General features: G+C 36.4%; 2 protein-coding genes across 3 annotated transcripts in view; one reads left to right on the top strand and one right to left on the bottom strand.

Annotated features, from left to right (window-relative positions):
* Window positions 1-671: 671 nt before the first annotated feature.
* Window positions 672-9,664, top strand: LOC128600595 (uncharacterized). The gene is made up of 10 exons (XM_053613187.1): window positions 672-963; window positions 1,168-1,261; window positions 1,366-1,486; window positions 1,588-1,742; window positions 2,318-2,481; window positions 2,590-2,734; window positions 2,821-2,914; window positions 3,897-3,960; window positions 4,449-4,534; window positions 4,639-9,664. The coding sequence occupies exons 2-10, from the start codon at window positions 1,177-1,179 to the stop codon at window positions 5,438-5,440; spliced, it is 1,716 nt and encodes a 571-aa protein (XP_053469162.1). The 5' UTR covers window positions 672-963; window positions 1,168-1,176; the 3' UTR covers window positions 5,441-9,664.
* A 1,003-nt stretch (window positions 9,665-10,667) lies between these two features.
* LOC128600316 (UNC93-like protein MFSD11) overlaps window positions 10,668-16,315 on the bottom strand; it is a 19,037-nt gene continuing 13,389 nt past the window's right edge. For both annotated transcript variants that reach the window (XM_053612685.1, XM_053612686.1), the window contains exon 13: window positions 10,668-14,150. In XM_053612685.1, coding sequence (XP_053468660.1) covers window positions 13,998-14,150 — 153 coding nt within the window. In that variant the 3' untranslated portion in view covers window positions 10,668-13,997. The remainder of the gene's footprint in view (window positions 14,151-16,315) is intronic.

The raw sequence follows: 16,315 nt of genomic DNA, 5'->3' as shown, positions 1-16,315 counted from the left end.
ATGTGTAAATATTGGCATGTATTTCACTACCAAATGGGCTCATACACAAAATATACCATAATTTAAAGCTCAATAGCATTTGAAGGGAATGACTTTAACAGTCACAAGACCAACTGTAAAGTGTTCATCTAGGTGTCAGGTAGCTATAACACACACCATTTAGATTTTTTAAATATATATTTAACCCTACAATGCAATACAGTTCTATAATCTGTTACTCGTCCACTGGATATTCTTCAAAAGGGCACAGTATGCTCCATCAGCTCTCTGAAACAAACTAATCCTGGAACACAACCTGCTTCAGATTAGGTTATGTTCAGAGAGTAAATTGCTGTGGCTATTTACATACCCTGAAAGTTACCCCCGATTCAGGAACCGAAAGTTGAGGTTATCCGTTTACTGAGTAAATTTACCCAGGTAAATCGCATAACCTGTTTTCTTTCTGGAACCCCTCCCTCTGTAGTACCCTGTTTGTACAGTTTTTACTTTCACTTTTGCCAGCTTCTGGTGCCATAATTTAGCCAGCTATATGCACAACGCCTATTGTTTCTCAGGAAGCTTGTGTATTGACATGGCGTTAAAGACTTTCGATATGTCACCGGTCGTTAATGTGGTCCTGTGATTTATATACTCGTTCCTTTTTTTTTTTTTTTTTTTTTTTGTTGTTGTTGTTGTTGGGTTTTCTTTTGTAAAATGGGAGGAGTAAACCCTGCTTCCACAGAACTGCTGTAGCTCAGTTGTTCCAGTAAAAGCAGTAAACACGCCCATTTTGCCTAATCCTTCGACGGGGAAGTGAGTTAAGGGGGTGGTGGTGTTCCCAAAAGCTCCCTCAGTGCCACGAGTGCGTAAGAATGTAAACTTGGTTAAACTAAATATGCTAAACCAACAGATCTGACTTTTTTAGCGGTCAATCCTTAGGATCACCTGGAAGTCATTTTATTCTACTTGCTGCCAAACACAACGGTGAGTTTCTGAAGCGTTTAAGGCGTCCATGGCTGTGTAGGAGTTATTCATACAACCTGGTTATTGTTCATTGTTAACTGTTAATTGTCATTCAGTTATTAATTAATATCTGTTATATCCGACTTTCATGCTGTCTTTTTATTTATTTATTTATATAGTCCATTTAAACAGTTTAATTGTATTCTTTTATTTTAATTTATGCAGATTATTGGGATGGGTGCCTTAATCCTCATTCTGCAACTAGTTCTTTTATTGACTTTTGGCTTCATTGAATCTTCTGAAGATCCTACAAGAGCAGGCAAGTCTGTGCAGTGCGTTGTTTTTGAACCTCTTTGGTAATTACTGTCTGTGAGTGAGACCAATAAATTCACTGACACCTTAAAAATATATATATATTTTCAGAACCTAACCTGGATCTGCGATGCCTGAACGATTTCCTAACAGAGATGATGTGCCTTTTGACCTCACAGAGTGACCTTGACAGTTGCTCTGGATACAGTCTGAACGTGTCTCGCCATGATAAGTGAGTTCATCTGTGGACTCCAAAAAAACAAAACAAAAAAACATGTAACGTTAATGTTTTCTCAACTCGTGTCCTTGTTCTTGTTTCTTGCTGATTTATAGATCATATACATGTGATTTCAAGCAACTTAATTCCAGTACATGCGAATGCTTAGTTCATGTGAACTCTAGCTTTGTTCTGGGTGAGAACTACAAGTTTAACGTGTTGAGATGGAACAACTTGTTGTTAACTAAAAGTGTCAGCACTACAGAAAGCAGTAAGTAGACATAACATCTAACTTAATCATTTATGTTTGAAGTTTAATGATCTCACTCTTTCTATGCTGAATCTTAGTGTCAAAAAGGTGTTTTAATTAATTAATATGGTGGCGTCCCTGCGTCCAATCAGTGTTTTTGCTAATTGTTTTAGACGTTATGTGAATGGAGTGAATTAGTTGTCATAGTCTTCTTTAGTCATAACATGTGCTGTATATACGTAAATGAAGGAGCATTGATATTTTGTAAGTTAGAAATTTCAGAGTTCTGCATATTTAAGAAGGATAAAGCTTGTGCATTGAAAACAATTTATTATTTTACAAAGATTTTTTTGATAGTTTACAATTACATATACATGGATACTTTGATAGTGACTCTTTATTCTCTCTGAAAATCACTAAACCTGTGTTGATTGGCAGATAGATCATGAGTTATAGCTGTTAAATGCTGATAATTGTCTTTTCGTTACAATTCTTTTATGTTCTACTGTTATATACAGTAAATGTATGCTACTGTTATATTTATAACTTTTATATGTAATGTCTTGCCAGTTCATAAAAGTTTTTCTTCTAAACAGTTAAGCCTAAAAAACCAGTCATTGTGTCAGTCAGTCAGACACAGAATGGAAACTTTCGCATTGTCTTGGACAACATATATAGGACTGAAGAACCAGTATTCAATGAATACTTGATTCTAGAGCTCACTTATTATATTGAAGGAAGCAGAGGAAGTGAAAAAACTGTAAGTGAGCAATGAACAACCATGCATCAGTTCACAGATCTGACATTTCCATGCTGTATGAAAATTATTATGTAAATAGCTGAACTTTACTTTTTTTTTGTCATACAGGAGACATTGGCATCAAACCAGTGGAAATATGAGCTTGTAGGCAGAAACCTTGAGTCAGCTTCCAACTATATTGTGAGGGCCAGAGTGAAATCAACCTTAAATTCAAGATTCAGTGACTACAGTGATCCATATAGGTTTACCACACGTAAGTTTTTTTTTAAATTATTTTTTTAAATGTTAAAACATTTACTAAAAAAAAAAAAACTGTATTACATACATCTGTGTCCTCAGCCTCATCTCCAAAGGACCTTCTCAAGATAATAATTCCCATTGTGTGTGTAATTCTGATCATCTGCATATTCACCATCTACTACTCTTATAACAAGTAAGACTGCTTCCATTTTAGTTACTTTATATAGTTCAGTTACAGTTTATACACATAGTTGGATGTAGAACTACTGTTGAGTGTTAAAGAGGGTGATTTAGCACACACATGCCCCATTGTACTATATCTTTTCAATTTGGTATCGTTGTTCATGGTGTAGCTCTGTATCTAACCTGCATCCCAGTACTAGGGGTTTCCTGTTCATTTGTATGGTGTCTTTAACAATAGACATTGTCAACAAGTTTGCTAGTTTCACATTATTTAGCATATTGTCATTTTGTAGTAATTTTCACAATTTAAATGAACCAAAACAAAATAGTTTATCCACTTTATTAATAGGCACTGTTTCAAAGAGGATCATACGTTTGCTTTTCCAAATATGTAAAAAATTAAATAAATGAAAAAGCCAACAATTTCCATGGGGTGTACTTATTTTCTCACATGACTTTATAAACATATTCGCAGCAATCGTTTAAACACTGACTACGTTTACGTGCACACCACATTCCATTTAAGGTCTATATTCGGGTTGCAGCCATATTACGAATACGATGTTTATAAGCGTACAGGCACCGGAATATTCCTATATACAGCTACATGGTTGTTGTAAGTATTCCTGAGTTGCCATTTCTAAATACCTAGCCTACAGCTAAGCATCTGTTCGCACCCACAATTCCTTGTGGACTGAGCATGCGCATATATCTAATTTTAGTGGATTTTCTGAATAAGGTGTTTACAACAAATTTCCGATTAAAACGGGTATAGTCCAGGGTTGGGACTCAGTCTTTAGGGAATCAGAATATTGTCTTAATCTGAATCGGGCAATAGGATTGCAGCATTTACATGACTCAGTACTAAATAGAATATCGGCAAATTTCTGACTCTCTGATTTCTGATGTTGTCTATTATATGGTCAAACACACACAGTATGTTATAAGTAAATTGTAAATTGTAAGTAATGTGTAAACTTCTTAAATTGCAGAATCCTGACAGAGTGGTGGGACAAGATTCCTACTCCGAAAATAGCTACTAGTTTTGTAAAACAGGTAGGTTTCTGTTCCTATCAATTGCTCCCCTGTTTTAAAACATGACTTAAACTAGAGGGTTAAATACTGTACACCATGCATCTAAAATGCAAGATACTTTACTGTCAGTTAAATTATGGGTTCATGATTGTTTTTGCACAGGGTATGAAATGTGAGTGGACAAAAACTTTAAAAAAAAAAAAAAAAAAAGAGCCACTATTTTTTCACTAAATTATGAAACTTTTACTGCTGAAACCAAGGGCTGGCAGGAAGGATAAGCAGGAAATTGGTTGCTCAAGCACTGTAATTTTTATTTTAACTTTTTTTTTGTCCATATTTTTGTCCAGATTTTTATTGTAGCTGGATAAAACCCACTCCTTTCTTGTCCTTGTCACACTGAGCAATAGTGACCTATTTTTAAAAAAAAAACAAAAAACATACACATCATTATGGCCATATTATTTCCAAAAGAAATGCTTTCATTTGATCATTCTTTTGATGTTAATCAGGTCCCAAACTTGCTGTCATTTCAAAATGAGTTCTCGCCTGTCCATCTCGACTCTTCAAAATTGGTCCACTCTGGGGAGAAGACATGGTGATTCTTTTTTGTTTTACACATTTGAAAAATATTAAAAGAAAAGCTTTTTGTTTTGTTATTGTTAAGAGCTCTTCTAAGCCCTGCTGTTTTCCTGACTACAGGCCAGCGTCTTCCCTAGTAGACATTGGACGTGAAAATAGCCTCAACAGCCTTGGTAAAGATGGCACTTCAGCTGAAGTGATTTACGGCCAAACAGGCAATGAGAGTTTAGAAGAAAACAGCAGTGAAAATATCAGGCACTGGGAACTTGTTAAAGAAGCTCAGTCAACATTCCTTCGACAAATGCCAATGTCAAACAAATATTATAAAAACCTGAAATCAGACAGTGATGATTGCAATGTCCAAAGGGAGAGTGGGAATAGCTCTGGCTTCAGTAACAAGTTCTATATGATGTCTGACTCTGACAAGTTTCCCAACCCAGCTATTAACCACTTTATCAGTGACTTTAATGTGAGTGAGAATGTGTTTCCTGCTCTGGCTAAAAACCTAGACCCAGTGATACTGACAGACTTTGAGTACGGACCGTGTACCGGTTGCTCATTGTCTGAAAACACCAGCCCGACTCAGTTCACATCCTACACCAATGACATTGCTGTGGTTCCTGGATATCAGAGCGTCAGTGAGGTTAGAGATTGTGCATCTACAGACCAAGCATTTATCAGCTCTCATAATGATGTTAATCTGATCATGGAAAAGCTTCTCCACTGCAAAAACCCACAGAATACTTCCTGTGAAACCACCATCATCCCAGTCGAGAACGGCTATAAAGATTTTCAGAGCTTACTCCAAAATTCGGGAGAACAGCAGAGCTTCACCACTGAAACCGAATTAAAAGATCTTTGTGGCCCGACTTTGCATACTTCTCCAGGTATTCAAATTGACTGTTCCTATCACAGGGTTTGAATTCCCAGCACAGAAGAGAATTTCCAGAATTGTATTTACAGAAAAGACATAGCATGTTTAAATATCATTTTTAATCCACTACCAATTAAGCAGTGAACTCGTGCTTAAAAAAAAAAAAAAGTGTGTATTCTTACTACAGACTTGCATACAACTCGATAAACACAGTACAGTAAGTTGCTTGTATGTAATGAATGACTCAGTAAAACAGAATGACTTTGGCAGTAAAAAAGTTAAATGTCTAATGTTAAAGTAGAAGTGTGGTAGAAGTATCTGGTATATTATAGTATTGTGGTCAGTAACGCAACAAAAAACAAATAATAATTACAAATGGATAATACATTTAGATATGGTAAAGTAAAACGTCACTGAGGAAAGATAAAGAAGTACAGTTTTGTGGTGTATAATTACAGAACTTGTGAAGCATGTGTAAACCAAGTTGCCTTACCACTTCCTCAGGGTCTCTCACTTAAAAATGGTGATCCTCTCTTGTGTAATGACATCACAATTTAACATGAGATCTAAGATAAGACAGCACACATTTGACCCTGTAGAATTATTAAGTATGGATAAACAACTACAGAGCAGATTTTCCAGCTAAATATAGTAATGTGAACATCCATGTTTATTATTATATAGTCTACTAGAAGCCAGGAATCTGAAAGACAAACATTTCATCAGAAGCGTCATGGGAATATTATCCATGATGGATTGTTACGTAGGTGTTATGCATCTGAAAAGACTTTAACAAACTAGTCCAATCTGTTAGTTCCTCTGAATGCAAAGTTACCCTTTTAAGAAAAGACCTGGTCATAGAATGTACATCATGGAATATAAACTGTAACTGTGTAAATCTTTTGAGATTTTATCAATGCTGCCATATGTGATTACTGTACACTGTATAATACAAGTAGTTTTTGCCTTTGAATATTCGGTTTCCTTTCAGAGTTGTTTTTGGTGGCAGGGCTGTTCTGTTTTTTTTTTCAGCTTGAGTTGGTCTTCCCAAACACTAAGGGTGAGTGTAGAACAAGGCTTGTTATGATCTGTTCAATGTTATCGCCACTGTTAACAGTAGAGGGACATGTTTGGACTAAGTGAATAATTACGATTGGGTTCTGCAGAGGTCAAAGCACATGCTAAGCAAAGTACAGACATAAAGAACTCCAACCCCAATTCCGAAAATGTTGGGACAGTACGTAAAATGCAAAAAAACAAACAAAAAGTGTCATTTGGAAATTCAGTTCACCCTGTACTATATTGAAAACACATCATTATCACACTATTCGATGTTTTACTTTGTGAATTTAATTTCTTTTTGAAAATATACACTCATTTCAAATCTGATGACTGCAACACACTCCAAAAAATTTGGGACAGTTTACCAATGTGTAAAATCACCTTTTCTTTTAATAACACTTATTAAGTGCTTGAGCACCGAAGACACCAGTTGGTTAAGTTTAGCAAGTGGAATTTCCCCCCATTTATCCATTATGCATTTCTTCAGCTGTGGTTTTTAATTCAGTTACGTCTGAGGGATCGGAGATCACGCGCATTCAGAAGTGGTTTTCGGCCGTGCCCTTTATGCACCGAGATATGATAGGATTCCTTGAATCTTTTCGTTAGATTGTGCACTGTAGAAGGTGAAATGCCCAAAATGTTACCAATTTGCCTTTGGGGAATATTGTTCTCAAAGTGTTGGATTATTCGCTGACGCATCTGTTTGCAGATTGGCGAGCCTCGACCCATCCTTGCTCTTGAAGGACTAGGCCTTTTTGGAGGCTCCTTATATACTATGATTAGACGATTGCCTCACCTGTTTCACATCACCTTCTTATTTCAACTTGTCACATTGCTATTAGTCTTAAATTGCCCCTGTCCCAACTTCTTTGGAACGTCTTGCATGCATCAATTTCAAAATGAACATTTATCTTCAAAAAACTATGCAGTTCATTAGGTAAAACATCAGATACCTTGTCTTTATAAGTTTTTTGCTTAAATACAAGTCAAAGTACATTTATAAATCTCTCCTCTTTATATTATTAGCAGTTTCCATACTGTCCAAACTTTTTCGGAATTGGGTTTGTAAGATTACTGATATGCATCAGCAGTACAAGAGAACACAAGACAAGAAGGGAATGTACTGTATACACAAGCTCAGGAAGAGCTGTGAACAAACTGGACAGAGATACTAAATCGTTAAGGACGTGTCAGGGTGGAGCTGGAACAGAGCCTGAGAAACTGACACCTGTAAAGATGTATAGTACCACAATTAGTTTCTCTTGAAATCTCTTGAACATTTCAGCAAAGGGTGGAGTGGCATAGCGGAAAGTGTTGAGGCCTCAAAACTCCAGGGTCTTCAGTTCGATCCTCCACTCAGGTTAATGGGGCTCATTCTTCAGGCTGGATACAAACAGATTAATACTTAAAATAGTTTTTACATATAGCATTTAGACAAGAAATTTGGTATTCATGAAAATTCTGTAAGTTCGATTAAAAAAAAGTTTGTATTTTACTCGTGCTTCTGAGTGTGAAATTTATTTAGAAGAAGACTAACTCATGTAAAACTTGATCGATCAGCTTCAAATCATCATTTGCTATTTTATATACGAATTTTATATATATACATATATATATATATATAATATATATATATACATATATATAATTACAATGTCAAGTTTAAATAGCTGATGTATTTCAAACATTTTGTGAACCCCACTCATTTCATATTAATGGCATCAATTAAAGAAATCCATAAATGAAACTGAAGGTTATTCAATTTAGAAGAAATGCCACGTAATTGTCTTTTAATGCTGTGCAACACTTTATTAGAGCCAGAACTAATGACGATAAGTGACCAATCTGGTATGACTCAAGCTGCAATATGACTGTATTAGTGTGCTGCGTGCCAATATTGTACACAGGCCTTCCTGCTTTTCCAACGCCAACACGGCGTCAGGGTGGGTACTGGTATGCGATGCATGTCTGGCCAACAGTCGCCAAGACACTGCTTCAAATAATAAATTATATATATATTACAGGTGATTGGTGTTAATCAACAGTAACGCAAACAGGTACGAAGAAAATCAGCGTTTCAAAAAACTTGTAAATCTGCCAGATATTTAATAGTATGGTTTGGCTTACGCAAACATTCACACACAACTTTAATAAAAGATTTAAAAGATAAGTGTGACCTGGACTTGTGTAGAGTTTTGTATGTTTTTCTTAAGTTTCTCTGGGTTCTTCAGAGTTCATTGCACATCCCAAAAACACGCCAGGACATGTTTATGATGCAGTGGCATCTCATTATAGGGTGTATTCCCACCTCATGGCCATTTTCCAAGTGACAGGCTCTCCAATCAGAAATTTCACGTCCTGAATATAGAGAAATCAATAGTCCATTGTCTATATGTGAGTGCAAGATGTTTATCTGACCTTTTCTGGTTCTTCTGTTGCTTGCTCTGACACGTCTTGCATCATATTGCATCATATTAAGATGCATGGGAGGTCAGTTATGCTGGATAATGCAGACTCATATTTCACCTTAATCACAGACAGGAAGCGATGCATGTAGAAAGACGAGGTAAATGAGTATGCAGGAATGTTTCAAGATTGAATGTGATACCCGAGGCACAGGTACCGTTCTTGTCAGGCAGGAGAACGAGGGCGGTTATGTATTAATGTGTGTTTTGTACACAGCTCTGTGTCACATTTGGCAAAAATCACTTGTAATGTGAATGTATACTTTCATATGTTTTCCTTTCAGATTCAAATATGTAACCACAACAAGATCAGTCACGTCACATTTCAGGTTCTGCCTATACATGTGCATGTTATGATGTTCTTGCATTAGCAAGAACAAATTGAACTGAAACTGAATTAATCTTATGTTATTCATTTGTGCTGAATTGTTCTGTAAGAATGACTGTTGGTGCTGGTTTGGTTTTTGGTCTTGGTTTATGTTATTCGTTTTTGCTAATATGAGTTATATGCAACTTTTTATTGCTTTTAGCTGAATTCATTACACATCGCTACAGAAGAATTATTAACTGCCTCGGAAGCATGACACTTACTGTTGTTCATGACGCGTATGAGGTATGACGCAAGTCTCTGCGAAATGTGTACATGTCACATGAATATCGTCAAGCTAGAAAGATCAGGCTTTTACATGAATGTCTGTTACCATGGTTTCACAATATTTACTATGCTTTATCCATGGTTTTCAAATAGTAACCACGATTCTACCATTTCCATTCAATATACAATATGCATGCTCATAGATCTTGTGTACTAATTAATACTTGTATCATAAAAGAAAATAAAATCCAGCAGATTTATTCGACTACACTTCTGAAGTGTGAGTTTTAATTATATAAAAAAAGAGCATCTGTAAAAGACAGTGTAGTGCAATGTAGTTAATGTGTTGTCAGAAAGGACCACATTTGCGACAGGGATTTATTGGTTTATGCAATTATAAGGTAATGGCTTCCTAGCATAAATGTTACAGGAAAGGACTAAGTGGACCAATGGCATTACTTCTACAGATTCTTGGTGTTGGATTTAAAAAGACGTTAATTATTAGAGCTTGGATTTATTGTAAATACATCAGACTACACCTGAATGCGGACATCATGAAAACTTGTCGAGAGAAGACTGTTTACTCATTTGAAAAGTACTTATTAACTTTTATGTTTTCTGACTGAAAACAAGATTTATAACATCTCCATATGTTCATGTTGTTATTTTGAGATTGTATTGCTTAATTGCATTCTGTGCGATTCTTTCACGTACTGCATATGCCGTATAAATAAAGACCTCGCAAAATAAATGTAAAAAATCATGCAAAATGTTCATGTCTGGCCTTCATACATCAATACTACAAAGTTATCAACTATAAATCTAAATGAACACTTAATTTACAAAATTGATGCAGAAATCTTTTTATTGATAAAGGTCCCATAAAAAAAGCATAACATCAAAGTAACCCTTGTATATCTACTACACCTAAAATAATAATAATAATAATAATAATAATAATAATATTTTTTTTTATTTAAAAAGCACCTTTCACAACACCCAAGGTTACTTCACAAATATAACATACAAATACAATTCTTAAAACACTAATATATATATATATATATATATATATATATATATATATATATATATATATATATATATATATATATATATATATATATATATATATATATATATACACACACACACAATATTTTACATAAAACACTAAAACATATATTATAATTAAGTATTATGTAACCATGTCACAAAGAATATGCCAGACTGAAGAGATGTGTTTTTAAAGAACTTTTGAATCTTGAAATGGATTGATGGGGAAGTGAATTCCAGAGCTTAGGGGAAATGTGACTAAAGGCTCTTCCACCCATGGTGGTAAAGTTCATATCCAATTTTGCTAGTAGACCTGCTGAGGAGGATTGCAGTAGGCGGGCAAGGGTGTAGTTCTTCAAGAGGTTAGTCTGGTAAGTTGGAGCATGATTATGTAAGGCCTTAAATGTGAGAAGCAGAATTTTTAATTTTATTCGATAGGCAACAGGAAGCCAGTGAAGCTGGATAAGCATGGTTGGTTGATTTGGAGCATGATTTGGATTATGAGTGAGTTTTAAAAATAGCACACTGACCTACAGTTGTTTTTGCCACCAGATGTTTATTGCACTCTATCTACTTGTTTCTGAATCCATTACTTGAAAGCATAAATACAACAATTACTCTAAATTATAGTGCAGCACTTCCAAACTGCTTTAATGTGAATGCTTTAACTGCACTCCAATGCAGAATGGATTAAGGAAACACAGCTTTTATGGCCTGACTATAAAGAAATCAATACTCCATTATCTATTAATGACTGCAGGACGTTTATCAGATCGACACGACGTAAAACGTTTCCGCTCCTTTCGTGAGTCTAACTTGCAACACTCCTGATTGTGTTTTGCCTCATGTTATAGACTGTTTTGCTGTATCACATTTACAATGGCCAAACAATCAAACAGCTTTACTCTGCAAGGTTTAATGCTTTTGTTTTCGAAATGACATTTCATTCTTAATCCTTAGAGGATTTTAATTGATTCTTACACCAGTCTCTGGCCACGTTTGCTAGTGGATCTCACAACATTAAACAGCCCTACAGCTATCTGGATACTTGACGTTGGCTAGAAATACAGCGATATATGCGAGTGAACAAGATATGATGAAATGTCCTTTAATGAGGTTATAGCCTTTCCTGTACTTATTTATTCAACTTGACAGCACAAATATATGTAAATACATTACATTATGACAATAGTAAAATATATAACTGTCATAATCATATATAGTATATTTGTTCTTATAAAAAGACAAAAACCTCAAACTGCATGATTGTCATCTAGTAATATTAAAAAGCAGTTATTCAGTCAGTGCTGAAAATGGAAATTTGTGCATTGTAAAACCGACAACACATTCAGCCCTTCACCAGCACTCAGTCACAATCCTGCAGAATAGTGGCAATATAAATGGACATGATGTTAAGAAAGGCAACAAGCTACATATCAATAAATGAATAATAAATTTAAATAAATAAAATGAATAAAAAATTTGAATACACTGGAATACTGGATTATGTTATATTCTGGTGCAATATGGAGCTGGAAACATGTGACCAAGTCATCCAGGGCAATATTATACATCAATACTACACATTTTTGTATTTGGTAGCTCACAACACTGTATATCAATTGCTGATACTCATATTATAAGGCACTCTTCAAAACAAAACCGCTGTCTTTAAAAAATTTTTGAAAATCAGTAAAGAGTAAAACATTGGCTGGATATGTAAACATAACAACCATTTCTCTTATGCATCAAATTCATACACACAGCATATGTACAAGTATGACAAAATATTCTGGAAAAATTACAGAAAAAAATCTGAACAGCTCTCTGAAAACAAAATGTGCTCATCCTTGTGCATCAAACTCAAAAACACAAAAATCTATGCAATGAATCCTTCACAAAGAGAAAATTAGTGTCTAACATTATTAATAAGGCCCACTCCCCAATATCCAATACTCCATATGTTTATTTTTTAACAACCAGAAGATAAAAGTAAACCTATTGTGATTAATAAATAAGAAAAATGAAGACAAAGACAGGCATCCAACAGGTTATGAACACCAAAATCTCAATCATACTATACCAAGTACACAGCAGAAGTAACTACTGGTCTGAATCATACTGAACTAACAGCAACCCAGAAAATGAGACACCAATAACACTTACTTGTAGTAAGAAACTAATATTCATCATGTTCTTAGTGCATGTTAGGACAGTATCTTGCACACCTTATTGATTTTGTAACTCTTTTTCTTTGAGAAGTCTGTACAAATTTGCAGGAGTTTTATGGTTGGATTCAACTTGGTTGCACATAAATGAACTCAGGAAGTTGTAAATGAAGTCATAACAAGGCCTCTAACTGCAGCCTGTGTAACTTTTCACATGAAGTTGAAAGTTGTGCAAATAGTTACAAAATGTAAAATGCAATTTCCTGTTGATCTTAACGGTTCTCTATTGATTATGCCTCGCAAGCTTAGTAATTTACCTCAAAACCAATTAAACATATAGTAAGGAGAAAACATACACTGTATGGCCAAAAGTATATGGACATCTGTCTATCACATGCATATGTGGGACTTCCCTAAGCTGTTGCCAGAATGTTGGAAACATACAATTGTCTTTGCATGCTATTGCATTACAATTTCCCATCCACGAAGACGAGGTGTGTTAAGGTGGGAGTAGAAGAACTGACCTCTACCCAACTGAACACCTTTGGGATGAGCTGGAACTGGAGCCTCCTCATCCAACATCAGTACTTGACCTCAATCTCACTAAAGCTCTTGTAGCTGAAAGAACACAAATCCCCATAGACAAGCTCCAAAATCTATTGGAAAGCCTTCCCAGAAGACTGGAGCTTATTATAAACTTAAAGCGAGGACTAAATCTGGAATGGGATGTTTAACAAGCACATATGGGTTTGATGGTCAGGTGTCCACATACATTTAGCCATGCAGTGTATTTTTTACCAATTTTCCTACCAATAAAATGACTGTTTACATCTCTTAATACCATATATTTTAACTGAATCATAAAGTGAATTGTGACTAATCAAGCAGAGCATCTCAATGAGTATTTAAATAATAATAATAATAATAATAATAATAATAACAACAACAGACCAATCTGCCGTGAAACCTCTGGAACCAATGACAGCTAAGTTTTGCTTAAATGATCACATGCAATAAACGATAAAATATTAATTACAAGATTGTCAGTTGTTCTCATAACAATTAGCAATACGACATGTTCAACCAACACTACTGTGAGCAAAGGTCAAACACCACAAATGTGTTAGTACTCATTAGACATAAGACTATATTATTGCTAAATGCTAGTAGTGGGAGCATGACAAAGAGTGCAAATACAGTGCATGTTTAGCATGATTGCAAATACAGAACCTGAATGGACAATGGTGCAATGAGAAGAGTTAGTATTGTGAAAGATCGGCTGAGACGCTCAGCATCCGCTCCACCAGAAAAAAGCACAGTGTGCCCATGAAGCCCAGGATGACCATGGTGAGGAGCTGCCAGCTCAGCAGCAGGTAGCCACTGTAGAAAAATGCCACTGCTGCAAAGACAGACTGACAGGCAAAGCAGTTTGTTATTGGCAATATAGTAAAAGTTATACATTTTAAGTAACCATAACCATATTCAATATTTTGTATTCTACTGTTCAGGGTTTACACACAAAGCTAACATCTTCCTGAATTAGGAAATTAACTACAAATTGAATCTTCTGCACCTTCATGGATCATAACTCTGTCATGGTGAATGGACTTGTGTACTTTGGTGAACCTCATGGCTATGTTACCAGGAGCATAATGCTCTCCGTAGGATCACTCTTGGCAAAAATATCTGAGAGGAGAGTTCAAACAAAGAGTGATCCTAAAGGCCATGAAAGGTAAAAAAAAAAAAAAAAAAAAGACAAACTGTACTCTGCTCAGATTAGCGTTAACGGTGTCTGGAGTCAAGCTTGCAAGTGAGCCGGCAAGTCTGGCTCAGCCTAAATTGGTGACTTGGATCCATCTTGTGGGCTCACCAGCTTCAAAATGAAGGGTAGAGTTCGGCTGTAATGCAAGTCAAGTGGCAAACGTGTGATGGACTAGACTTAGACGGACTAGAACACATCCACAGGGAACATGGAATGTCACATTTCTGGCAAGGAAAGAGCCCGAGTTACATGGACTAGATATAGTCCGCCTTTGGTCTCTGGTACAAACTCCATGATCAGGGTGGTCTCTATCCTTCTGCAGAGTTTCTGCAGGAGATTATTCATGTGGATGTGGGGAAAGTCAGGTCTCAGTCTCAGGCTGGGGGCTTCAAAGTTAGACTTTTTCCCCAGCACAAAAGAGGGTTGCCTCTATGAGGATTCAAGTCTCAGAGAGGAAAATTAGCTGTTTACATAAATAGTCTTCTAGCCTCAGTTTAGAATAGTTCACCTTGTTGGAGGCCTCCTGGATCTAAACCCAAGAAATGTGCAAGCAATGGATTGGATTGCTCCCAAGTATATTTGATACTGAATTGAGAGGATGCTGTTGAGGTGGTTCAGGCACCTTATAATGATGCCCACGGATTGACTCCTGCATCAGGCATGTCTCACTCAGCAGGATTATACACTGTATGGCCAAAAGTATGTGAACACCTGATCATCACATCCCTATGTGCCTCCTGAACATCCCTTTCCAAAACCATGGGGATTCATATGGATTTGGTCACCCCTTTGCCCCTACAACAAAGCAGTGGTGCTTGGTGGTTAAGGCTCTGGGTTACTGATCGGAAGGTTGGGGGATCAAGCCCCAGCTCTGCGAAGCTGCCACTGTTGGGCCCTTGAGCAAGGCCCTTAACCCTCTCTGCTCCAGGGGCGCTGTATCATGGCTGACCCTGCGCTCTGACCCCAGCTTCCTGATATGCTGGGGTATGCAAAGAAAAGAATTTCACTGTGCATATGTATATGTGACCAATAAAGACTCATTATCATTATCATTACAACAGCCTCCACTCTTCTGGGAAGGCTTTCCACTAGATTTTGGAGCATAGATGTAGGGATTTGTGTTCATTCAGCTACAAGAGCATTAGTGAGGTCAGACACTGATGTTGGGTGAGGAGGCTCCAGTTCCAGTTCATCCCAAAGGTGTTCATTGGGGTTGAGGTGCAGGGCACACGAGTTATTCCACTCCAACCGTGGCACACCATGTCTTCATGGAGCTCGATTTGTGCACACGGGAGTTCCAGTGAAGGGAAATTGTAACGCTATGGCATACAAAGACATTTGATACAATTGTGTGCTTCCACCTTTGTGGCAACAGTTTGGGGAAGAACCACATATGGGTGTGATGGTCAGGTGTCCACATGCTTGTGGCCATATAGTGAATCTTACAGTTGGTTTGGGAACATCTGGGGAAGTGGAATCTATGGCCAGGAATAGAGAGATTTGGGCTGACCCATTCATTTTTTAAAAGCGATTTGAATTAATTAAATGTTTTGATGGTATGATGCAGTGACAGCGTAATGGTAGGAAAATAGATTAGTTAGCTAACCAGTATTAATTTTTCATCATAGGATGGCTTTTGTATGAGTAACACACTTCAGGTGCATCCTAGAGATTTGTGCTACATCAAATAATCGAATTATGATTTACAGTCCCCTCTGTACTGGAACAGCAAGGCCAATTCTATTGTTTTCGCTATACACTGAAGACATTTGGGTTTTAGATGAACAGATGAATATGACATGATAGATCAGAATT

This window comes from Ictalurus furcatus, chromosome 24 (assembly GCF_023375685.1).
Source record: "Ictalurus furcatus strain D&B chromosome 24, Billie_1.0, whole genome shotgun sequence".
In the NCBI taxonomy this organism is placed as follows: Eukaryota; Metazoa; Chordata; class Actinopteri; order Siluriformes; family Ictaluridae; genus Ictalurus; species Ictalurus furcatus.
Note: the sequence above shows the minus strand (reverse complement) of the source record. Positions and strands in the feature narration are given on the sequence as shown.

Excerpts from the sequence above, each read along its gene's own strand:
- LOC128600595 (XM_053613187.1), top strand. The coding sequence starts at position 1,177 with ATGGGTGCCTTAATCCTCATTCTGCAACTAGTTCTTTTATTGACTTTT. Across the intron at positions 1,743-2,317 it reads TGTCAGCACTACAGAAAGCA|TTAAGCCTAAAAAACCAGTC; the intron begins GTAAGTAGACAT and ends TCTTCTAAACAG. Across the intron at positions 4,535-4,638 it reads CACTCTGGGGAGAAGACATG|GCCAGCGTCTTCCCTAGTAG; the intron begins GTGATTCTTTTT and ends TCCTGACTACAG.